Source organism: Heliangelus exortis, chromosome 24 (assembly GCF_036169615.1).
Source record: "Heliangelus exortis chromosome 24, bHelExo1.hap1, whole genome shotgun sequence".
In the NCBI taxonomy this organism is placed as follows: domain Eukaryota; kingdom Metazoa; phylum Chordata; class Aves; order Apodiformes; family Trochilidae; genus Heliangelus; species Heliangelus exortis.
The window spans coordinates 4,691,530-4,716,036 of record NC_092445.1 but is presented as its reverse complement, the minus strand read 5'-3'; the positions used below and the strand labels follow the sequence as shown (position 1 = coordinate 4,716,036).

General features: G+C 46.9%; 2 protein-coding genes across 5 annotated transcripts in view; both read right to left on the bottom strand.

The window, feature by feature from the left end:
• PSMB2 (proteasome 20S subunit beta 2) overlaps positions 1–24,507 on the bottom strand; it is a 200,207-nt gene that overhangs the window by 37,696 nt on the left and 138,004 nt on the right. The window lies entirely within an intron of this gene.
• Positions 10,140–22,808, bottom strand: CLSPN (claspin). 4 transcript variants are annotated; one of them, XM_071767603.1, is made up of 25 exons: positions 22,734–22,808; positions 21,703–21,832; positions 20,995–21,458; positions 20,683–20,850; positions 20,234–20,323; positions 19,933–20,005; positions 19,655–19,763; positions 18,472–19,019; positions 17,879–18,070; positions 17,099–17,292; positions 16,692–16,894; positions 16,325–16,389; positions 15,691–15,896; positions 15,309–15,469; positions 14,987–15,213; positions 14,637–14,751; positions 13,905–13,986; positions 13,487–13,581; positions 12,958–13,122; positions 12,747–12,868; positions 12,400–12,527; positions 11,895–12,003; positions 11,509–11,591; positions 11,163–11,324; positions 10,140–10,957 (listed from the first exon to the last, which is right to left on the bottom strand). In XM_071767603.1, exons 1-25 carry the CDS (start codon positions 22,764–22,766, stop codon positions 10,844–10,846), a joined length of 4,038 nt encoding a protein of 1,345 aa, XP_071623704.1. In that variant the 5' UTR covers positions 22,767–22,808; the 3' UTR covers positions 10,140–10,843. The 4 variants fall into 4 exon arrangements, with proteins under 4 accessions (XP_071623704.1, XP_071623706.1, XP_071623705.1 ...); XM_071767605.1 differs by having other exon boundaries at positions 14,637–14,748; XM_071767604.1 differs by having other exon boundaries at positions 20,683–20,847.

Genomic DNA, 24,507 nt, shown 5'->3' with positions numbered 1-24,507 from the left:
TCAGCAGGTCACACGGGGATGAGGGGAGCAGTGGGACCCCCACTCTCAATGGGGCCTTTATTCCCCTTGGTCAGAGCCAGGGTGTCCAGATGCTGGGAAAGGAAAAGGCTCAGCAACATCAAAGTGCTCCCAGGAGCCTGGGCTGGTGCAGTGGGTCACACGGAGCCCCGTGAGCATTTCAGGAGATAAAGAGGCTTTGTGGGGCTGGGGAGCAAGGGAGCTGCACCCTGGGGCTGGGAGCTGGGGTGGAGGCAGCTGGGGTGCTGCAGACCCCCTGTTACTCACAGAGCTGCCCCTCCTGCTCAGTACACTTGATGTGGCCTTCACCAGTGTCTCCTGGTAGCTTTGGGACAGTCGTGGCACGAGCACAGCACTGTCACCCCAAGGGCTCTGCAGCCCAAGCTCACCCTGAGCAAAGTCTCCCCAGCAAGACGTCCCCCACCCACCCCAGAGGAAGAGGAGGAGGGGAGTGAGGTGCTGTCAGGGTGGACAAAGATGCTTTCTGAGGCTCTGGACTGCTGGAGATGGGATGTGGGAGAGAAACGCTGAAAGCAAATGTTCTCCCACGACATCACATGGGTTTGGAGCAGTGGAATAACACTAATAATTGATAAGGAGGCTCTGTTAACTTCCCATCTGCCTGGCAGGCACCAGACAGCCCCTCCTGCTCCGGGCTGATTCAACACCTCCATAGAGAAGAAATTGATGGGGTGGGAACTGAGAGCTGGAACTGGGCACATGAGCTGCAGCACTGCTCCTAGGAAAGCCCAAGATGAAAGAAACAAAACTCTCCTGTCCCACAGGAAAGGCAGAATCCAACCCAGACGCGTCTGCGAATGGGCTGGGGAGACAAAAGGGTTTGGGCAAACAATGGGCACAGCTCGGTGCTGCCTTGAGCACAGTGGTTGCTGCTTAGTGCTGGGGTGTGTTTCACTCCTGTTCAGGCCCTGAGCTCAGAGCAAAACAAAATATTGGTCACCAAGAGGAGGAAAGTTTCATCCGTTCGGGGACCTTCTCCTTGGGAGGGGACACAGCTGTCACGGGCCTTTTCCAGCACTGGTTTAGACTTCAACAAGCAGGAGAAAACTCCAAAGCCAGCGGAAGTTTGGGCAGGAGAAGGGTTTGCTCCTAGCTCAGCTTTATTCCTCCCCACCCTGGGAATTCCCGCGGGGCCGGAGGGTGCGGACGAGCCGGAGCTTGCAGCAGAGCTGCTGCTGCCCTGGCAGGAGCCTCTGACACCTTCGGGGGGTTCCTCCCCAAATGCCGGGAGCTGAGTCGGTGTCAGCTTCATGGAAGGAGCTGGGAGCAGCGTTTGCAGGGGTCTGTGTCTCAGTGGGGATGTGGGGACACGGGGAGGACTGGGCTGATGGGAGAGCTGGGGGGAATGGGGCAGGGGCAGGGGGAATGGGAAGGTTTGGCAGTGGAGAGAGCTTAGCAATGGACTTCAGAGTCATCTTCCCCTCCTCTTCCCCTGCTTTGCTGCAGAAATAAATTAAAAGCTCTGCCTCCAGGAAATTAAAAATCATTTAAGAAGACTTCGTGTAGGACCTGGTGTGCTGGGGTTTTGGAGCTGGGCATCCTGGGAGAGATAAACAGACCCTACAGAGCTGCTCAGAAGGCGCTGGCACCTAAAGCAGGTTTCTGGGTGGAGCACCCTTCCCCTTGGCTCCCTTCCACCTTCCATGACTTCCATGACTGCTTGCACCTTGCACCAGCAGAGCCCCAGCAGTGGCTGTGGTGGAAATTGTCCTTCAGCCCCAGCACCTGGCTCCATGAACAGGACAGAGCTGCCATCTGCTCCTCATCTGCCCCTGTCCTGCTGACCCGTGCAGCCTCCCTCAGGCTTTGGACAAAATCCATCCCAGAAGGAGCTCAGCCCCATGTCACAGACATTCCTCCCCTCACTAGGCTCCCACAGGTTCCCACCTCCCACCCTCCTGCAGGTGATGGCCATGGCCAGGATGTGCCCATGATGCCCAGGACACAGGTCACCCTGGAGTCACCATCCCACCAGTGGGCTCAGCCAGGACCCCGGTGCTGAGATGGGGAACCCGTCCCGAAAGAGTTAAGGGTGAAACATTGTGAAAACAGAAAGAAAAAAAAAATTATAGAAGAAAGAAGTGCCCTGAACCACATGCGACCTAACCTCCCCAGCGGCTCATCTGAGTTTAATAACGGAGGAGGGAAATCTCCCAAAAAGCTCTCAGAGAAATTAAAGTAAACAGCGTGCTGACCTCCAACCCCCTGCTGCCCCGCTGCTGACTCGGCCGCCACCGCCGGCTCCACGCTGGGTGTAATTGTAAACACACCCTGGTAAATATGGGGGGATGGCAGAGGGGTCCCAGGGGAGTCCCTGGGCAGGACCAGCTCTCCCAGCATCCAGCAGACACTGGGACCCAGTGTGGGGTCAGCTGGGGATGCCATGGACCGATGGCTCCGATGCTCCCCTCACCAAAGCACCTGTGCCCAGGGACAGGCCCCCCTTCCCCTTTGCTTCCCTGACTCCCCCCCCCCCAAAAAAAAAAAGGGGTTGATCTTGCTCTTGGACATGTGCTCTGCCAAGAAAGCAGAGCTGGCGTCTGCAAACATTTCCTCTGGGGTTTATTGGCTGCTGAGCCACAGAAGGAGAATATTGACTCCACCCCTTCCCTCAGAACAGAACCCAAAAATCACCATTTCCTCTCGGCCTGTGAATCACTAATAAACTCCAGACAGAAAGGGCTGACTAGGAAATTGTTTGGGAAATGGAGAGGAAGGGGGAAGGATGGGTGCTCGCTGCCTGAGCTGGTGGTTCTGGGTGGCTTTGCCCCTTGGTGTCACCTCCATGTGCCATGGGATGGGTCCTACCTTGGGGTCCTTGCTTTGGCTCCAGCCATGGGCAGCATCCCAAGCCCAGCCCGGGGCCTCTCCAGGTCTGGCTACAGAGTTCACCAGCTGGTGGATTTGTCTGTCTGCAAGGATTTGGGGATGAAAGTCACCCTGTATGTTCGAGTGTATATTTTTTTCTTTGATCATTGTCCATCAGCTGTGCTAAATGAACTCTTTCCATCATTTGACATCCATAGCTGGGCTCAGCTCCCTGTGGCCTTGGGGATGGTTGTGCTGCCTCACCAGAAGCTAAAACTTCCCTTAGGGATGGGCTGGTGAAATTAACTGGGAAGTGCTGGTATAATGGGGCACCAGGACCACTTGGGAAGCACCATCCTTGTCCCAAGGTCCTCCCTCAGCCACCAGGTCCTGCAGCACGGGGCTCTCAGCAGTGACCACACCATCCTGTCCCCCCCTGCATCCCCGGCTGCTGCACACTTGTCCTGGAACAGAAAGGCTCCACATTTGGACCTGATAAGGCAGAAAACTTTGGGATTTTGAAATTTCAGTCTTGGACACAAATCTGATACATTCCATAAATGCTTTAATTTATCCCTTTGTCACAAGGTTTGATAAAAGGTTTCATTTCAGCTGCTCTGCTTTGATTAATAACTCCAGCAGATCCTAACCTGAAGGAATCCTCTTATATTGCATCCATGGAAATTAAAGGTTTGATTGTGCATAGTCAGAATTTTCTTAGAATTTTCAAGTCTTAGAATTTTCATAGCCAGAACTTCTCCACTGGAGAACCTTGAACAAGCTCTAATCAAAAAACACTTAGGCTTTTTTTTACTTTTTCCTAAGGTTCCCCTTCACCTATAGCAAGTCAAAACATCTGTTAAAATTCAAGCAGAGCAAATCTGGTGGAAAAAAAATTAAAATTCAGAGTGTAGAATTAATTGCCTGTCCATAATGCAGCCAGGTGGGCCAGTGGCAGGCAGGGGCTGCATGCAGGGTGAGGGGGAGTGGGGTCCTGGAGAGCTTCCCACCTCCCCACACCGGTACCAGTACCAGTACCAATAGCAGTACCAGTATCAGTACCAGTACCAGTACTGGTATTGCTGTGGGTTGTGGCACAGGTCGGGGATGCCATTGCTGGGGACAGAGTGCCAGACCTGGTGTGGTGCTGGTGTCCAGCTGAGTTCCCCCCCACAGCAAAATCCTTTAGGCCAGAAGGCATCTTTTGAGCCCTTTTTGGACATTTTCTGTGTGCTTGACATCCTCTGGTTTTTAAAAAAATAGCAAAGTTAGAATTCCAGGGTTGGGTTCATTTTCTTTCTTCATTCCTCTTTTTCCACGGGAGGGTGTGGGGGGGGGTTCAGTGTTTCTGTGGGGGGCAGAGGGATGGGAAGCAAGGGGGACACCAGGATCCTGCAGGCTCCGCTGGTCTCGGTGCTGATCCCGGACGTGCTGTCGGTGCCCCCGTGCCAGGCAGGGAGCAGTGGCACGTTTTTGAGGTCAGAAAGCGGAGTTTTCAGCAATTAGAGCGGTATGCCAAGATAAACCCCCGCTTCCTGGCGGGTCCGTCCCATCAAGCTGTTTGGGTCCCGGCGAGACAGAGCCCGGCGCGGGGCTCTGCTGGCGGGAGCAGCCCGGGAAATTCTCTCTGCATGGGTGAAATTCCCTCCGCTACCGAGGTTATTATCTCCCAACAGGAACCAACAATATCCTTTCATTTAGGCACTAATTTGAACAATGTGCGCTGGCCGGGGGAGGAAGGGCACTCGCTGCTCTGGAGCTCTTTGAAAAATCCAGGCGGGAGCCAAACCAGAGGGAAAATAAAACCCTGCAGTGATGCAAGAGGCTCAGCGAGGCCGGTGCTGGTACCGGTGCTGGTGGCAGTGCCACAGGTTCCAGCTGTGCCAGCTGCAGAGGGTGACACTGGAAAGACTGGTGGTGCCAGCGCAGGGATACCCCAGGGCACTGGGAGCCCGTGTCCCAACTTGTACCGGGGAAAATTATCATTCAGGCCATTCTGGAGCTGAGCCCCATCCATGGGAGGGGTTTGCCCACCGGGGAAAAAAATCACCTCTGCTGCTTACCCAGCCCTTTCAGCCTTGTAATTACCATTTCCATAGGGCTGGAGGGGGCAGTAAAACGCTTTTGAGCTGGGTCTATCGTAAAGCTAACACTAGGCAGCAGAAAAAAGTCGTAGTGTGTAATTGATAACTGTAAAACCATTTTAATTTCCGTTCTTCACCAGCAGACAGAGTCAAACACAGCAGGAGGACAGACAGGGGCACACGCATCCCCTGCACCATTGCTCCAGCACCCGGGGCTGGTGGCAGTGCCCAACCAGCTGAAGCCACCTCACCCTGCACCCTTTGCAACGGGACTAGGGTGGTTTGAAAATGTTCCCAGCAGGGATCTCCTCTGGCACGTGGCAGAGGGCAGCACCATCCCATCCCATCCCATCCCACCCCTGTGCCCACTGGGATGCAGGATCCCATTCCCAGAGGCTCTGCCGGTGCTGGTCCCTTCAGGGCGAACCCCCCAGGGGGCTCGCAGGGGAATACGGGGTGGGGTGGGGGGGAGATTTCTGCTGCATTTACTCCTAAGCGTGGCTGTTATGAATATTCACACCCGCGTGGGGAGAGCAGGCGCGTTCCCCGACGGGGATATCAGTTGGAACATCGTCTAATTGATTACGTGGAAATTGCTCCTGGTGGAGGGGGAAGCCCTCGCCTGGCGCTGGGTGAATTAATTTCGCTTGTGCCATTCTCCGCTGTGCTCAATTAATCTTGTTAAGGTGATACAGTTTCAGCTCGCACTTCCCAGGCAGGGGGCCCGGGGGGGCCCTGGCTGGGGAGGACTTGGGGAGGGGGGCGAGGGGGTAACGGGGGCTCGGTGCCTTTGTGCAGGGAGCAGTGGGACCCCGGGGGGTGTCCCTGCCATGCTGGGTGCTGCTGGGTGCTGCAGGAAGGTGCCCACACCAAGACAAAGAGCAGGGGCTCCCGCAGCCCCCCGGCAGCTGGCGTGGGGGGGACATAATCCCACAAAAATCCTGCTGCGGGGGGATCAGCGGGGAGGTGGGGGGAAGCCGCCGAGCCCCCTGCCAGCGCTGCCCCCTCCATCCCCCCTCTCCCCCCCATTGACTGCCTAAACAGTTCTTTGGTGATTACAATGTAAATATAACTTTTCATGGAGTTAAAGCCTTTTATGGGATGCACACACACTTAACCACTTAACCCCGGCCACAAAAAGAGCAGTGAATGAGCTGTTCAGAGGCTGCTCGTGCAGAAAAGAGGGCCCTGAATAGGATTTGGGGAGCTCTGTGTATCAATTGCTGTGCTCCGGGGGCCCTCAATGGGGCTGCGGCGTTCGAGCATGTGCCAAAGGGCTGGGGTGGGTATGGAGAGGGGAGGGGAAAAAAAAAAAAACAGATGAAGAAAAAAAGCAGCTGCTTCTCTCTAATAAAACAATGATTTATTCATGGCGACTTGGGGAAGGGGTGGGAAAGTGGCAAAGGATGCTCACCCTGCTCTGTGCCTGCCTGGGGAGGGGGAGGCACAGGGACCCCCAGAGCAGCCCAGGGGACAGAACAGGACCCTGCTGCACCCCAGCCAGGCAGCAAGGGGTCCCTGTGGCGATGAGGGGGTCTCTGCAGCTCCTCTCCCTCAGCCCCAGGCACCTTTTGGGGGGTGCAGGAGCTTGGGGACACCCCCACTGCTCTTTCCCTGCCCCACCTGTAAAGGTGGGTGACAGTGGGTGCCCCTGGCTCTGGGTACAGCAGTGAGGACAGGCAATAGGGTTCAGATTTGGGTCCTTCTTGGGGGCTGAATATCAAACCCAGCTCCTCCAGCACCCTGCAGATGTTCAGGGGTCTTTGCCAACCGCATAGACCACATCTAATCTTTTCTTCCTTCCTTTCCTTTTCCCTTGTTCAGCAGAAGAGGAGGGGGCTGTCCACCTCAGGAGCTGTTATCATACTTTGGGGCTCATGTCATCCCTTTCCCCAAGATCACACACTCAGCAACCCCAGAGGTAGAGTGAAGGCTACCAAAATAAGGCCCATGAGATCATCTTTCCCCCCCCTCCCCCCCCCCCCGAGCCAGATACCTGGCTCAGAGCTTTGTACTGAGAGCATCCCCCTGACGTTGTGCAAAATAGGGAACACATGGCAGGTAGGTGTGTTGCTTAAATTACATTTTTATAAGTGGGTCCTGAACTGGGATGCTGCTATGGGGTGCCTGGGTGAGCCACCCTGCAGAGGCTTCAGCCCTCTGCCTAATTTTGAAAAGTTGGGGCTTTTCCCAAGGGCACCGTGTGCAGGAGCAGCATCAAATATTGAAAATCAATGGGCCACTGTAAGGAAAACAGCACTGAGCATGTTGCATGAAAACAGCCTTGAGGAGCAGAGGACAAAAAATTAGCTAAAAATAAAATTAATCTCTTGCAAAGCTGTAAGGTTTGCTTCTCACCCTTCCCCCTCTGCGTGCTGCAGTCTTTTCTGTCATTTTCTTTAATTACAGCTAGTTTAGACCTTGCTGCCTAGAGAAGCAGAGCTGGAGTTAGCCATAAATTGGGCTTCTGGATGATACAAGAGAAAATAATAACCCCCCAGGATTGAACATCTGTCCCCACAGAGCACACATAATGTTATGATTAATATTAATGACTAATAGTTAATACAGAATGAAACTTTTGCTTTACAGGTCACCCAGTAAACCCAGCCTGCTGCCAGTCTCAGCCACAGCTATTTTCTGTGTCAGGAGCTCAGCTGGACTCTGCCCAGCCAGGAGGGAAGATCTCTGCTCAGTTTCCACTCCCCATTTGATTTCAGGTCATTCAGGAATGGAATTACCCACTCCATTTGTCAGACCACAGCCCTCCTGCCTGCTCCTGCTGCTCTGCCCCTTTCCTTTCCCAGTAACAGAACCCAAAAAAGATGCTGGAAACATCACCTGAGCTCCTCCAAAGCCCAACAAATGCTGAAGATGGTTCCGTGGGCCCAACCTGTGCCCTGTTCCTCCCTCCTGGGGCAGGGATGCAGCAGTGAAGGAGCAGGATGAAAGCCAGGGTGGGTAAACAACTGTGACAGAGCTGCTGGAGCAGACACCCTCCCCATCTACCCGTGCCTGGGGGCTTTTCTGTCCTTTAACCCTCCTCTTGGGTCTGGGACGACTGATTAAAGGTCCAGGACAGATGAGATGGAGGAGCTCACGTGCTCAGGGCACACAAACCACACTGCTCCTCATGTGTCCACTCTGACATAATTTTTCACATGTTGGAAATACAGATGATTTTAGCCTGGGTCCATCTGGTTTCCCAAATAACCTGTCTATATGATAAATAACATAAATTAAATTAGACAAGACAAACAAATAGAGGTGTTTTTTTTTTTTCCCCCTCTCTCCTTTTCAGTCTCTTGGCAAAAAGAAACAGAGGAAAAGAAAACATAATTCAGTGACTGCCTCGAGCCCCCGAGAAGCCATGCAGCAGCAAGCTCTGATTATAAACGTGTCTGCAATGTTAACCTTTAACACACACCCAAGGCCCTTCCTTCCTCAGCTCTAAAGTCCTTTCTTTTAATTTCTTCACTATCATTTAGGTTCCAAGAGCTCCCTCTCCCCCCCAGCATCACCCCGGGAGGAGGGGTCAGAGGGATCAATACTTGAAAATGAGCTGGCAGAGCTGGGAGTGTGTGCCAGGGGGGAAAGAGCCAGGGAGGGATGAGAAGGGCAGAGGTGAGGGTCAGGCCCAGAGCCAGGGCTCTTCCTCCCTTCTGGATCCCCCCCAGCCCCTGGGATCAGCTCTAGAAGGGAATTCCTGGGGTGCTGGGTGGTGCTGCCCAGCAGTGTGCAGCAAACCTCAACTCCTGTGGTGGGGGGGAACTGACCCACAGCAGCCAGAAATCTTCCTGTTCTGTGTATTTTAATTTATCAGCTTTTCAGGCCCAGCAATATTCTTCTCTTGGCTCCAGAACAAGAAAACCTTTTGAAGGGAAAATTCTAATGGGCACATGGAGCCCAGGCCAGGGCTGTGGCAGAGGTCAGCCAGAGCACCAGGACAAAACCAGCCTGATCAAGGTGCTCTTCAAACTACCTTCTGATGCAAAAATAAGCCAGTGATAGGTCTACATAACTTTAATCCTTTGCAATGCCACAGAGCATGGAAAACTGAGAATTTCCGCTGGCGTCCGAGTTCAGTCCCAGCTTTAATCCCTTTCCCCTTTTGCCAGAGCAAGGGCATTCTCTTGCTGCTCTCTAGTGGCAGGCACGATTAGCAAGATTAAAAGATGGATTTTGCAGCTTCGAGTGTTTTTGCCCAGTAAATCTGTGCTGAATCAGCGTAGCTGACAAATCACCGTGCTAGAGAATTAACTGGGTGCTCAGTTATCTGCTTGCAGTTCTGTTGTTCTTCCAGAAACAGCTGATAAATGACCTTTCCTTCTTCCTTCCCTCCCCTGAGCCTCCCCTCCCAGCCACACCTAAACTCAATTGCTCCACTGCACAGAAACAGGAATGCCTGGAGCTAATGATAAAGGAAGTTTTGTCTAGGAGCTAACAAAACCAAAACTATTGAAGCAGTAAAAAGAAACATATTCTGAGGGCCAAGAATTTTATGCAAACCTAAGTGGAAGACTTGAGGGCTTGAGAATTTACACTCCAGTAAGCACAGGGGGGTGTTTTTGTTTTGTTCCAGTATTATTGCAGCTGTTCCCAGTAAAAGGCTTAGTTGTGGCTACAAAAGAAAAGCAGCAATGCAAAAAAGATACAGATAGACAAACATTTCAGAAAAAAAAACCCCAAAACACAAACACAGCTGAGTGAAATCCTGTAAATTAATTCCAACTGCCTCCAAAATTAAAAACATGTTTTATTGTAAAGTTGCACTCCAATTAGTACCATAATTACTTATAAACAGAATGTACAGTAAATTACTTTACACGTAGCACACCAGGCATATGCTTATGATGTTACAAAATTTACAGTTTGGGATATTTCTCCAACAGAGTTGGCACTCTGAGTATGGGGCATCAAGTCCTAGAGAGACAGGCCACTGTCTCAGCATCCTCAGGATTTTAACTCATTCAACATGTAATCAGAAATGCTGTATATTCTGTCTCAGTTTTTGTGAATGGTGGTTCCTTATTATCCAATTTCCTCATTCTAGAGAAGGCCTTTAATTACTGTCTGGCCAGAAAGGGATGGTTTCTCTCAGATGAGTGCAGCTTGCACAAAAAACCCCAGAATGGATGATTTCAGAGTATTCATTGTATTAATTTGAGCAACATAAACTAAACATTATCCACTGCCCAAAAAAAACAAACAAAAACCACCCCAAATAAAAAACCCAACACCTGCCTCTTCCTCTCCCACATCTCTTACACTCTTTCCTCTCTCCACACAAACACATATTCACACACAGGTGTAAAAACCTGGAATAAAACCCTTGTCATACTGCCTCACAAAAGCCTGGAACCTTTTTTAAAAGTGTACATTTCAAATATAAATTAGAGCTTCTTAAAATGCCAAGCTAATAAATACTTAACATGGGAGAATATAGGACACTGGAGGAAGCCACAGCCACCTTCAGACTGCAAGTGTGCACAGGGCAAGTCCTGCCACAGGTCCCCCTGCTCTCTTCTTACCTAAACCCACAGAATTACCTCCCTCCTCTCTGCTTTAGCCACCTGTCAGACCAGTGGCATTTTCAGATAGCACAGAGTGTGATCCTGCAAGGACAGCATCCAGCAGTGCCAGTTTCCTTGATGCCTGGGAAAGTCCAAGTGACCATTTCATTCCAAACCAAGCATGGATTTTGTGCTCTCCTTTGCCCCAGAGCACCGAGAGAAAACAAAGGGGAATGAACAAGACCATTGCCTGGAAATGACTGGAATTGGTGGAGTTAAGGGGCAGTAGGAGAATGTGCAGCAGTCTGTTCACCTTCCCCATGGCTGCTGGCAGATTTGCCAAACAAACCACAGCTGGCAAAGAGACAAGAAACAACCTCAGGCCCTGAACAGGAATATTCAGCTCTCCAAGTACTGGAAAATGCTTCGGCTTTGACTCGTTTCCTCTGGGCTGTCTCCCCTGGGCCTCTTGGCCAGAGACATCACTGCTGCAGTGGGACCTCTCTTCTTCACCTGCAGGGCAGGAGGATACATTAGACCATCCAGAATCTCCAAAAAGTTTAAATTCTGAACTATCAGAGAATTATTCGGTGTGAGTGGCCAAATGATGAAATCATAGAGAGCAGTTGGACCAGGAATGCTCTGATCTGCCTGGCAGTGCTTGGTGTGTGTTTGGATAATCTGCACAACTGGCAGCACCTTCCACACAAATCTTTACCTGAAGCTTTGCTTTTTCCTTTGCCTCTTCACTCTTCTCTGGAGAAAGTGTGTGAAAGACAAAGTTCCTTGAATTCCGTGGGGCATTGGGGTTAAGATCTGACATTGCTGCCAGTTTCTGTAGGACAGCTTTAGGTCTGTTCAGGAGAGACCCATTTTTAATCTGAAAACAAAGAAATGCTGTGTTAAACCAGTTGCACCAACAAGACAGCTCCCTTAGTAGGTTACTCTTAATAGAAAAATTACTCCCTAGTAAAATGGTCCCACACAAACCAGAAATGGCTGAGCTGACTTTGCTGTGTTCTACAGCTGCAGCTTGAAAATGCTGTTTTTCAGAAGTTACCAACCTGGAGGTCACTGGCAGGTCTGAAGGTTTCAAAGGGGTTCCTGGGCAACAGTGCTATGTCTTGTACCACCACTGCTGGGCTTGCTAGCAGGGACAAAGAGGGAAAGGTCAGTTTCTGGCCCTCACTTGAAGGGATATATAATTTTATAATAAAACTAAAGAACTTCGAATTTGCAACAGACAGTAAATTCTGTAGGGAAAAAAATCTGCAAATTCTTTTATGAGCAGGTGTATGTCTTCAGTGCTTTTATACCTTTAGCTTTTCAAGTTCTGGAAGACAGGAGCTTGGATGGAAAACTTGTCACTGGAGTTTTCTGATCCATGACTAGTGAAGACTGAAGTTAAACTTTATTTCTCTGATTGCTCCTTCAATAGAAGTAGGCTTACCTTTCTTCTGAAGAGACTTGGCAGTTACTTTTTTTGCAAGTTTCATGAATTGGCTGTCTTCACCAATTTCTTCCTCTTCCTCCTCCTCCTGGTCTTTATTTTTTTCCTTCTGTAGCAGAGAGGGGACACTTGGTAAAATTGAAGAAGTTCATATTAAGAATGAATATTTTATTTAGTATTATAATTAGACCAAGTCTTTTCATTAAGTAAATTTATATATTCATTTTTATTTACTTTCTACTGTAAAAGTTTATTGCAATAATTTCTTGGACACTTTATCACCCTCATTTGGACTTGTTTCAGAACACAGTTGTTTTGCCTCTCCCAAACAATCTTCTCGCTCTGAACGATTTGGGAAGAAGAGAAATAGCAGAATCCATGATTTAAAAACAGAGATACCTTTATGAACAGTACTTTTTTCCAGAGTTTAAACTTGAGGAGCTAACAATTTCACATCTAGCAGTGGCACAGAGGAAGACTGAGCAAGGTTGAGGGTAACTGATACCTGCTCACGAAGCCACTGCTCCCGTTCAAATCGCTCTTTCCTCCATTTCACCTCTGTCTCATCAAACTGCTCACTTTCATCATCATTATCTGAATCTCTCTGGAACAAGTCCACCTGTGAAGCATAATCTAGACAAAGAAAAAAAAGACTAGCTTAAAAAGAATTTTAAAAGCATAAAACAGGTTAAAAAACAAACTAAAAAAAAATAATCCTCAAACCAGACCCTCCAAACCCAATTTGTTTTTGAAGAGTTTATTTACTCCTGAAGGACTATCCAGTGCTATTTCACACACAGCTCTCTCCCCAGCCTTTCACACCCATCTACAAGCTATGGATCAGAGCAGCACCTATGTTTTTCCATCGGAATCTCCTCATCCTGCCAGGGCCATCACTGTGCAGGTCCCCATCCAGGAGGTACCGCTCCTGGCAGAGGCGCAGCTGGCGTTTGTCATCATCAAGCATGGCCTTCCTGCCAGAGAGAGAGGGAGGTTGGGACAGGCTGGGCCTCAGAGCACGACTTCACATCACACACACACATATGTTATTATTGTCACTGACATGTGGAACTTCTGTATCTGGTTTTCTAATTCCTCTTCATTAGGCAGCTCCTCATCAATAATATCTTCTTCATACTCGTTCAGGTCTTCACCATCATACTCATCCTCGCTGCCCACATCACTCCCTGACAGCTCTGCCTCATCTTCCATGAAATCCTGCAGCTTTCTATAAAAGAACATTGCAAGAGTTCAGTTTGCTAGACCAATACTCATCACACAAATCTCCTGAAAGCAAGATTATCTTTCAGTATGAATTTAACACATATCCTAAAAGGGAAATTATGTTTCATCTTTATCATGCACCGTGTCCTTTTGACTTCCATCTATAATGAAAACTGTGGAAATCCTCTACAACCCCCCAGCAAGGTAGCTGAACCCATGCAATGTGACAGCACCAAAGCAAAAAAACAGCCAGAGCCAGCACCATGGGAATATTAGTGCTGGAGAGGGAATAATTGCAGACTAAATTTCTAGTGCTGTTCATATTCTCTTCTGTCTGGCAATTATGATACTAAAAGGGATGTACTTACAGTTTCTTCTTCAAGCCCTGTCTATGCCTCAGCAGTTCTTCTTCCTCATCACTCATTTCTGCCTCTTCAGCATCACTATCCCCACTTTTTTTGTCCTGCCAAAGAGATAGTTTTCAGAAATGAAGGAATTTCTGAAAGTGGATTGCTTGTTAATAGCAGCTTCTTCTGTTCTTCAGCTGATAGACACAGACTGAAACACAACAGATTTTTTCAGATATTTGCTATACTAAGATACTTTATCCACCAAATAATATTAAGGAGGTATTTTAAATGATCCAAACATTGCTCTTCAAAGCTTTGGTAGCTTGTTCTGGAAGTCAGGATACTTTGCATTAGTGACTATATAAAAAAATTAAGTAGATAAATGGAGTTTTTAGTCAGAGTGCTGCTGCAGCTGCTTTGCTCCCTCAGTCCCCACCTCTTCACTATCAAAGGCGTTGTCATCCGTGACAAGCCGAAAGTCACCAAATTCTTCTTGCTCCTCCTCATCTTCCTCTTCCCTAGGGGAAAGCAAATGAAAGAAATGCACATTTTCATTTCATTTCCAGTGATGGCCTCACAATAATACAAGGCAAGATTTCAACCATCATGACAGCTGCTCAAAGAGCATTGAGCTTTAAATGCCCCAAGTCCCCAAGAACACTGATGTTTTAAGACCTCAGGTCTTCACTTCCAGAAACCATGGGGCAAGTATTAAATCCTGGGCTTGTTTCCCTCTAAAATTCCCCTGGGATCCCCCTAACATTCCCATTTGTTAAGATTCATTATCCTTCAGCCAGGCAGCCATACACATTTCCAGTTTAACCAATGGAGAACATGGAAGTACAAACATTTGGTGATGTTTCTGTAGCTTGGCAGCAGCCCAGAAGGGAACCCAAGGTCCTACATTCTAACAATCTTCTCAGCTTGGTGACAGTTCTTCAACACTTCTTTCATTATCAGTGAAAAACAAGAATTTCCCTTCCCAGTGGCTGTAGGAAGCAGTATGTGCTGCTGAGTGATCTGCAATGTTCCTTCCCCTCACCTCCACAACAGAACACACTTCTGCTTACAGCATTTGGAGTGAATGGCAACCAAGAAAACACATGAAGAGTGAAACAAGACAACTGCCACAAAAAAATTCTGTAATTTTAGGAAGAACAATGCTAACCTGTCTGTGGGAAAGGAGCCTGAACAAAGAGCTAGAGCTTCTGCCATTGGATCTTCAATGTCACTGTCCTTTTCTGCCTTGGAAGATACAGAAGATGCCCAGGTGGGAGAACCTGCTATGAAAAGTAGTAAGATGACAATTCATTAGACAGATGTATTTATAGTCTCAAACTGTCACAGAGCATCCTAGATGTTAGTTAGCATGCTCTCACAAAGGCAACAAACTTTTAGAGCTCACAGAAGTCTCAGAAGTTCTACATTCTGCATTAGTGACCAGAAATTAAGAGGAACTCAGCATAAAGCTTATAAATGGAGTAACCAGCAAAGCCAAAAACAGATTTCAGGACATACTCTGAGAGACAAATTTTCCAGAACAAAGGTTGAGCAGTTCTTCCATGTTCTGCTTTTTGTTGCTGCTGGTACTTGGCACATGCTCAGCTTGAGTGCTGAACTGTCCAGAGCACAGGTCCAGTAACTCATCCATGTTGGCATCCATTGCGTTCTCATCCATGCTTGCCAGAGTCAGAGGGTGCTTTGAGGACTGGTACTTATTCCTGTGTTGTCCAACATTCAAGAACCTGGAAGAAAGTCTGTAATTAGAAAAAGATCTTGCTTGTGTACATCTTGTTTCTGTAAAGGGCACGAAACAGCATCATTTACACCTACTACTTACCCATCTGCATCAAGCAGCTGGCTCTGGGTGTCATCTTCCAGAGAAAATTGCAACTGTGACTCACCAGCCCCTGGAAATAAACTCTTGGGCTCAGGAGAGGCATTATACAGATCCTGGGAATCTTCTATGGGAAGGGAGGGCTCAGACATCTTTCCTGAGCTCTAGTCAAAGGAGTATAAAAATACACAAGTTATTTGTTTTACAAGCCTAGAATTCAAAAGCAAGGCATTTTAAACTCCAGGGACAGATTTTCTGAATCTTAACTCATATAGAAGCATTTGGCTCCTATATGCCTTCTCCTGGTATTATTTGACAGATCTGACAAGCAGGATAAAATGCATTCCTTCCCTACCCATGATGGGAACAGGACTGAGAGCCTTACCTTGGAAGCAGAGCTGATAAAGCTTGTTTTGAAAAAACCTGGGGAAGGAGACCTGAAACCTCCTGCTGCAGAGAGAAAGTTCCCTCCCCGTGACATCTGTTTGTTGCAGGGCTGGTAAGAGGGGATCATGGAGCCAATCAACTCAAAGCTGCTGTTATGGCTGTTCTCTTTTGCTAGTGTTGGTAGAGAAAAGGAATCATCATCCTCTGAAAAAAAAAATAGTTAAATACTATGCTTAACTTATTTTTATTAGGTTTTTCTTTTTTTGTTTTGTTTTGGTTTTTTGTGATCCAGTAAAACCTCAAGATATGGTTTTGGAACACTGTCACCTTGCTAAAAATTCATTGTTTTGTGCTTCTGTTGGATTTCTTTCTTCAGAGAGGATCCAAATTGCACTGTTTTACTGAATTTAATCTTACCAATTTCTGTCTCTGTATGTTTTCCAGTATCACTTTGAACATTATTTTCCTCTATTCTTTTCAAGCCCTCACATTTTATTTCATCAGTCTGAACTTTTATAAACTGCACAGCAATACAGGTGATGAAATAACAAACATACTGAATACCAATCTCAAACAGAATTCTACATGAGCCATATGGAAAAATGCAATCTGCAGGAATAGTTCTACTTTACCTAACTTGGTAGATCCTTTGTCTGCAGCTTCTTCCATTTCAGGTTTCTCATCATGAAGACAATATCTGCAATTCATGAAATAAACTGTATTTGCCAACATATGCAAGATGAATCACTGTTGTCTGCCAAAGCTAATTGCAAAAAGCAAGGCAGCACACAAAAATACATCTAGTGCACTTTGATTAAGAAACAATGTTCTCTTAAACAATTACAGTCATTAAGTTTTTTAAAAGGAAATACATATAAATATACATAGAAATACTGGAACAAGATACAAAAAATACTTGCAAAAAAGTACTTTAAATCAAAACTTCTATGTGTACTAATCAATTTTTCAATTGCCATTTTTAAAGCTTGGTTTATTTACCCCATTTTTGAGGAGCTGTCCTTAAAAAGCATCAATGTAGACTCTGTTGAAGGTGGTTTGGGAACAGAATCACAGTGCACAGATTTCTCCAGCTTTTCTCCATCAACTGATTCTTTGTCAGTTTCTTTATCTCCATCTTCAATGTGTTTCTCTTCTCTGTCTTCATTATCTTCCTCTGCTTCATCAAGCACAAATTCCATGTTCTAAAAAAAACATCCCCAACCACAGCAGAGAGGTGGTGATTAATTGCTTTGATCCATCAACTCCCTTGCATACTTTTCAAGAAAACATTTTAGCATGGGGAGGATGAAGCTGAGTGAGTCACAGTCCTTACTTCCACTCTGAGACAGCTGACACAGAGGTGCTACGTTTGCTTTTAATATTGCTTATACAAATAAAGGAAATACCTCATTGCCTTCTTCCTCTTCCTCTTCCTCAGATTCATCTGTCATCTCTTCTTCCTCCTCCTCCTCCTCCTCCTCCTCTTCCAGCATCTCCTCATTATCCAGTTTGTGGAGTGCTTGTCTCTTCTGACGCTCCTCGGTCCTGCGGAGCTTCATGGCCTCCTGCAGTTTGGCCTTCAGCACCTGCAGCTTTTCACCTGGACATAAAATAAATTAACACATTAGGTGTGCTGCAGTAAATCCTGAGCTCTGTTGCTTTCAAGCATTCAGTCCAAGGTAACTGCACACATAAGAAGGGAATTAAAAAAAATTACTTGGTTTGAAATCTTTTCCTGACTTGAAATCTTTTTACAAAATCTTTTCATGAATCTTTTCATAAATCTTTTCATGCCAGCTCTAAGAGCAAAGGCCATGAGTTCCAGTGAGCTCCATCAAGAGACTTCACAGTCTCAGGAATCATCAAGATCCCTCACTATCCATCAGTGCCATGGCACAGCACTCCAAACAAGAGCAGGGTCTGTCTCTCTGCTGCATCCTTCAGGAAAAAGAGCACCCAATTGCCACGGGCAGATGTGCCACAGCATGTGAAATAATGAAGAGCAGCTGAAAATAACACAAACCCATAGAACCTGCCAAATAATCTACCTCTGTAAATGGATACTGTGGGAGAATCACATTCCACAGATGTTTTTGTTTGCAAATATATACAAATGCTACTAGAAACTGCAGTATAGACAAAGTGTTTTGCAGTCAAGTCACGATCACATCTCCTCCCAAACCAACCTGGCTTTGTGTGGACTCTTTCATCCAGGCTCTCTGCAGCTAGCACTGCTGGTACCACGTCTGCTTTCAGCTCCTCCTTTCCTTCAGATGTGGTCTCCTTCCTAATAATTGTCATGTTTATGGCCCGCTCAGCTTTGGGTTTTGAGGCTCGCAGAGTATGCTTCAGGAAACGTGCTTTCAGGGCTTCCAATTCTTTAAATACGTGTGAATGAAATGTCAAAATGTAAATTAAATAAATGTGATGGCATCTAAAAGCACTTGGTGTTAAAGCTGTATCAAGAGTGGGTCTTGAAGAAGCTAAGGAAGTTACTTAAAAACTCTAAATTTTTAATAGTAACAAACTTGCAAAGCCATTCTATTTTATTAATAAAACAATAAACCACTACTGAATATTTTTGCTGTAACTTGCACTTCATATTTGCTAATATTAAATTACCTTATCCACAAGAAAATGGATATTAACACTAGACAAAGAATCTGTACTAGTAAGAGAACACACCTGACTGATCTGTCACCTAAAGAGATTTCCCAGCTCAAGTCAGATAACTCTGCTCACTTGGACAGACCTGACAGGATTACAATAAAAGAGGTACCTTTATTTGAATCAGACTCATCAAGGTTTATAAAGGATTCATTGTCAGAGCAGATTCTTGGCTTGATGGACAGGTCTATACCCAGCTCACGAAGTTTTTCCAGCTTGGACTTCCTCACTTTTTCAGCCTGTGCCACCAACCCAGGCCCCACTTGCTGGGTGCTTTTCTCACATTCTGAGTCTGGTGCTGTTTTGTCTCTTTGCTCAGGGGCATCTTCTCCAGCTGCCAGTGGAATTTCATTCTCTTTCTGTTCACTACAATCAGTGCTCAGGGAGCTCCTGTGCTGCTGTTCTGTGTCTGCTGGTGCCATCCCAACCACACAGGAATCATCACTGCCCTGCTTGGGCTTTTCAGCAGAGTCTTCTCTCAAGTTGTTCCCTACATCAGCAAGAGGTTTGCTCACAGCAGCATCAACATCTCTGCCAAGGCTGGTTTCTGGTTCATTAGTTGCTGGTTGATCACTTTCTGTTTGCCCAGCTTGGCAACCCGTGCTCAAGTTCTTTGTGTTTGCAGGTTCTTCAGTTAGGGATGGTTGGTATTTATTGGACCTAACAAAGGCAGAAATAAATATATCACCTGTGGCTGTTGTGAAAGGGGAGAAGAGGCTGAGGACAGACCCAGAGAGAAAGAAAGAATTTTCTCATTCTTGTCACTAATGTGTAGGAAGAGGTGAAGGACAGAGGCCTGGAAAATTTCATTTTGAGGAGCTAAGGAAGTAGCATAAAGCATTTGTACCTCTTGTTACATCATCACAGCATGAAATTCCTGAGATCTTGAGACTATGGGACCTTAAATATTTTACTACAGATAACTCAAAAGCAGAAATAGTCCAAGTAAAATGTCAGAGTCCAGTCTAAACCACACTGAAATAACTTTGCATGAGAATGTTGCTTCATCTGGAGTTACTACCAGGCTCTGATTACTCCAGTAGTAGGACTGTGAAAAGGTTCACCATTGCCTTTTGCTAACAGTGACACACTCCTTATTCCCAGGGGCTCACAGAATTAAGACTAAAAATGTTTCTTAATAAAACTCTCCAAACAAGCAGCAAGCTGTGCCCACACACAGAGCAGGTGTGTACCTCAAACAACACCTACAGCTTGCAAAGGGATTACCCTCAAAAGCAAAGTCAGGATATGCTCAAAATTTATGAGAAAAATATGAGGAAAGTTTAAGTCCTTACTTCAGCAATGCCATGGCATTTCCTTGGCATGCTGGTCGAGGTCTGCACTTGAAGAACTCATGAATGCTTTTGGCTTCAGGCAGGTGATATGGGAGAGACACAGATGATTCTAGAGAAAAAAGAAGAAAGAAAATTTAAAATTGTTTTGCACCCTGTAGCCCTAGATACCTTATGCAAGGTGAAAGAATGATCTAGCCTTTCAGGTAAATTGTTTCAATTTTTCCCCTGAATTTCTTAATAGTTTATGCACTTCTACATACAAAAAATTTAAGTTTTACCTCTAATAAGTCGTTGGGTCTCACTATGCAGCTGCTTAATTGCTTCTTTACTTAACCTTGCTGCTTTCCGTTCCTTAAGCAAAGAAAAGAAAAACTTCTGAAGTCAGAAAACAAAATATTGGTCTCTATCTATACTAAATAGCTTGTTCTTCTCTTCCAGGCATAAAGGAGCCAGAATAGAGCAACCAGTTAACAAAAGATTGAAGTAGCAAATCAACAAAACCATGGGACAGTTGTATACAAAAAGCATTTGAGTCACTGCAACAAACAATGGAAAGCTTTAAAAACAACAATACTTCACCTTCCTTTTTGGTTCTTTTAATACAGGTTCCTTGTTCTCATCCTCAAATATATGTTTGTAGCCTTCACCCTCAGAAAACTGTTCTTTGTTCTACAGAAAGTGCAGAAAGAGAGATTCATTTATTTGTAGGGATACACAGAGACTGCAAAGGGCAAAGAGGCCACGAGTGAAAAATGTTTGTACAGAATCATCACTGGTCAACAAAACCAGTAAATATGCTCCTAAACCAACACAAATCTTACACACAACTTACAGTAGATTCCAAAGCATCTGCTGCAGCATTATCTGTAACTTTCCAGGGCAACTTCCCTTTGGGATAAAAGAGCAGAGGATATTCTCTCCTCTGTGCAGGAGCAGAAGGGCACTGTTGCCAAAAAGGGTTTCAACACACACTCAGGTACAAAACTTCCCACAAACAACCAAGTCTTCTATCTCTAGCAAATGTTTACCTTGTATTTTTTTATTTTGTTTTTTACTGCTGCTCGTATTGATTCCAGAGACTCTTCATCTTCTGGGGGGGAATCGTTTTCCTCTTCCAAGCCATTATCAAAAAGTTCTTTATCATCAAGAAGACACCCGCTGTCATTTAAAGGATACTTCTCACCACCATCTACCTGCTTCCCATAAGAAAGAAGCATTTGTGTAAGTCATTTCAGAAAAGAACTCAGTTTTTTGACATTAAGATTAATACCAAAAGAAGCACAGGAGTGATAAATTTAACTTAGTGGAGAAAAACATCAGAGATTTCCTGACAAATTTACCTCTGCTCTAGGATTCCTTTCTTTTTTCAGCTGCTTAATGCACTCTACTCTTTTCTCCTTCTCCTTCCTTCTTTTTGATTTTCCAACAGCTTTTTCTGCCCTCTCTTCTTCAAAATCATGCTCATGCTGTTTAGGTTTTCTGTACTTTTTCCCTGATTTTAGGGGTCTCTCCTCTTCCAACTCATTCTCAGAGAAGCCAGACTTTCTGCTTGTTTCAAGGTTTTCAATCTGCAATTGGTCACCAGTGTCACTGTCATCACTATCCATCAGACCTTGGTGAATTCGATGAGATTTCTTGGTCCTCAGGGCAGTAATATTCTCTTTTTCCTCTCCATTTTCCCTGTCTCCACCCAGAGCATCGTTCTGCACAAAGGAGCCATCATCCTCTCCATCTTCATTCTCACTGTCCTGAAGTACCTTCTTGCTTTTTGCTTTTTTACGTACAAAAATCTCTTCCTCTGAATCTGACAAAACATATTAAAAGAAAATAAATTATGCGTGCTATAGAAAGTAAAGCTTCACAAGCTGATTAACAGTCAATCAGTTAAACATAAATTTACCTATCTGTTAAACTTCATAGATGTGAACACCTGCAGCAAATCAGCTTTAAGTCAAATTTCAAATCCCACTTCTCCTGGTAGCACATTACAGAACTGACCCAAATTGATGTTAGAGGTTTTTAACAAATTAAACAAAGTCACTACAGACCTCCATCCTGGAGAGAGGCCCTCCCAGTGCTGCAGGGTCCTGGAGAGGCAGTTTCACAGCTGCCCTGCCCACTATCAGAATCAGTGTCTGGGGTTTCCTGCAAGCCTGAACTCAAATCTTCTAATGGGAGCTGCAAGGCAAAATTAGATTTTCTTTATTGTGACTCCTGGGGTCCAACTCCAGTCTGAAGCCTTGGCTGGCCCCACACACCCAGTTACAGACACTTATACTGTTGTTAAGTTTTAAGCAGTGCTATTTATATGAAGTGAGATTACACGACGCCAACTTTTACATAAGGAGAGCTTGTGCACAGAAAAAAAGAGAATCACCCCACTGGCTGATCACTGGTTATTAATTAAAACGCTGAAAATAATGAGAGCAGTAAAACTTCATTCTCCCTCTTCCGCATTTCACCTGGGCCCGTTCAACAGGGACCTTAATTAAACAGGGCATCCCTTGGAAGTTCTCCAACCCGCTCTGGGGTCCCCTCCTGTGACCCGGGACCCCCCACCCTGCCTGTCCCCCCCTTTCCCCAGCCCGCCACCTTCCCGGCATGCCCCGGGCCCGCCGCAGCCTTCCCCGCGCTCCGCAAGGGCCCGGTGGGAAGCGGAGTCTGAGAGCGGCTCCCGCCCGCTGCCGGCCTGCACCCATCCCGCTACCACCCATCCCGCTACCACCCATCCCGCTACCACCCATCCCGCTACCACCCATCCCGCTACCACCCATCCCGCTACCACCCATCCCGCTACCACCCATCCCGCTACCACCCATCCCGCTACCACCCATCCCGCTACCACCCATCCCGCTACCACCCATCCCGCTACCACCCATCCCGCCGCCCCCGAGCCGTGAGAGCAGCTGAGGAGGTGACACCGCCACCGCAGCCGCCAATGCGCTCTGTGCCCCTCGCTACCCCTCCCAGCCCTACACCGCGCCACAGCCAAAGGAATCGCAAAGGGAGCGGAATGCCGCGGATCACGGCCACCCCCGCCAGCCGGTTGCGCGGCGGGGAGCGGAGGGGCAGGACTCACCTCGGCGGGGCCCGAGGCCGCTGCTGCCGCCATGGCCTCCGCCCGGCGCTCCCGCCGCCCAGGGAACCGCTTCGAGTCTTCGCGCGCTGCCGCAGCCCCGCCCCTCCGCGCAGACAGCCAATGGCTGCCTCCCTTCTCTCACCAAACCACGCCCCTTTACGACTCATCTCAGAGCCTATCCCCGCCCTTCTCCCTCTGGGCCAATCAAAACTCGCGCTTCGAAGCCACCCTCACCCTTTATAAGGCCGCCCTGAGGGGGCGCCCGTGCTGCAGGCGGGCGGGCGGTGGTCGTGTTAGGGGGGGAGTTGCACCCGCTTGGTGGCCTTGTGGGGCTCCGCGAGGGATGGCCCCGGGTCTGGGCCTGCCTTGGGCCGTGTGTCCATCCCCGGTGTCCTGGTCCCCACTGTCCCACTGCTTAGGGGCCTGTAGACACCTCAGAGCTCAGCCGGGCCTGTGCTGTGAGGGCAGCCTGGCCCTGCCTCGGGGTGGGTCCCAGCAGCCTGGTGCTGTGTCACCTGTGGAGGCTGCAGACTTGGTCCTGTCCATCAAGGCACCCCCCTTGTGATCGAGACTGGTGAGTACCGATGACTTTCAGCAGAGATAATTCTCACCCTTCGACTCGTTTCTCTACATCTGCCCCATCTAAGCACAGCCACATAACTCCCCCAAGCCTGTAGTTTGTAGCATCCCAGTTTTGCCAAAAAGGGGATGGGGAGGTGCAGGTTGAGCTCAGCCCTAGTGCTCAAGAGCCTTCTCCAACTCTGTCTGAAGTCATGGAAAAAACACAGAATATTCATCTGGCAAGAGAAAGGTGGCACAAAGATGGGATTATTTTTGATCCCCAGTTCTGTGCAGCTGGCACACGCAGGCAGGTCATGGGACAGGTAACTCTTGGTAAGGGCTTGCTATTAAGGGTATCTTAAACTAAATCAGACCATTTTTTTTTTTGCACTGTGTAAAGTACCTTATTAAAATTTAATTTGTTTATAGCTAATTTCTGAATCCATTGGTATGAAATGATGTAGTCCATCTGCACCTTCTGGTAGGTGAGATGATGAGAAGCAAATTTCAGAACTGAAGCCTGTCATAGCTGTGCTAGGTCTTACCACTGGGAACACAGCTCTGCTTTCAATATAAGGGTGGGTTAACAGAAAAATAATACTGCAAACCACTCTGACAGTCAGGATGCCTCAATGTATACGTAATATGTATCAAGTTAATTGCTTTGTTGACTTTTTTGAATTTATAATGCATTAAGTATAGGGTTGAGTTGCATTCGGAATTGTAACAGGACCAATCTTTTGTATTGCAGATTTCTTGGGGTAGAGATTGTATCTTTGTTTTTTTTTTTAAGTACTATTTGCATAGCCCAGTGTGTGTTTTTTAATAAATAGATATGCTGAATAATAGCATGGAAATGCTGCCAGACATCATGGGTTTTTGTTACTAGTCTTGTAGAACTGGTGTGTCCTTTGAGTGCTAACTGGTGTCAGGCAATGATTTGAGAATCTCGGGTTTCATTTAGTTTTATAGTAGATTTTTGATGCTTCGGCTTGGAAAAATACCAACCCCACGGGTTAAAAAAAGGCAAATAAAATGGACTCAGTGTTTATTATTTACAAAATGTCTTGACTTGTGACCTTGTGAGTCAGATGAGAGGTGTTGGCTAAGCAGAACGTGAGGGAGCAGATCACTGAAATAGCAACTTTGCTTAGGGTGAAAAGTCAGTAACTCCTGCATTTAAGGGGGCTTTTCTTTAACTTGGCTTTCTAAA

What these genes read in the sequence shown, in the direction of transcription:
- CLSPN (XM_071767603.1), bottom strand. Translation starts at nt 22,766, where the DNA reads ATGGCGGCAGCAGCGGCCTCGGGCCCCGCCGAG. An exon ending in GACCCAACGACTTATTAGAG is followed by an intron (nt 19,764 to 19,932) that starts GTAAAACTTAAA and finishes TTTTTTCTCTAG; the next exon opens with AATCATCTGTGTCTCTCCCA. An exon ending in GGCTCCTTTCCCACAGACAG is followed by an intron (nt 13,987 to 14,636) that starts GTTAGCATTGTT and finishes GCTTTCCCCTAG; the next exon opens with GGAAGAGGAAGATGAGGAGG.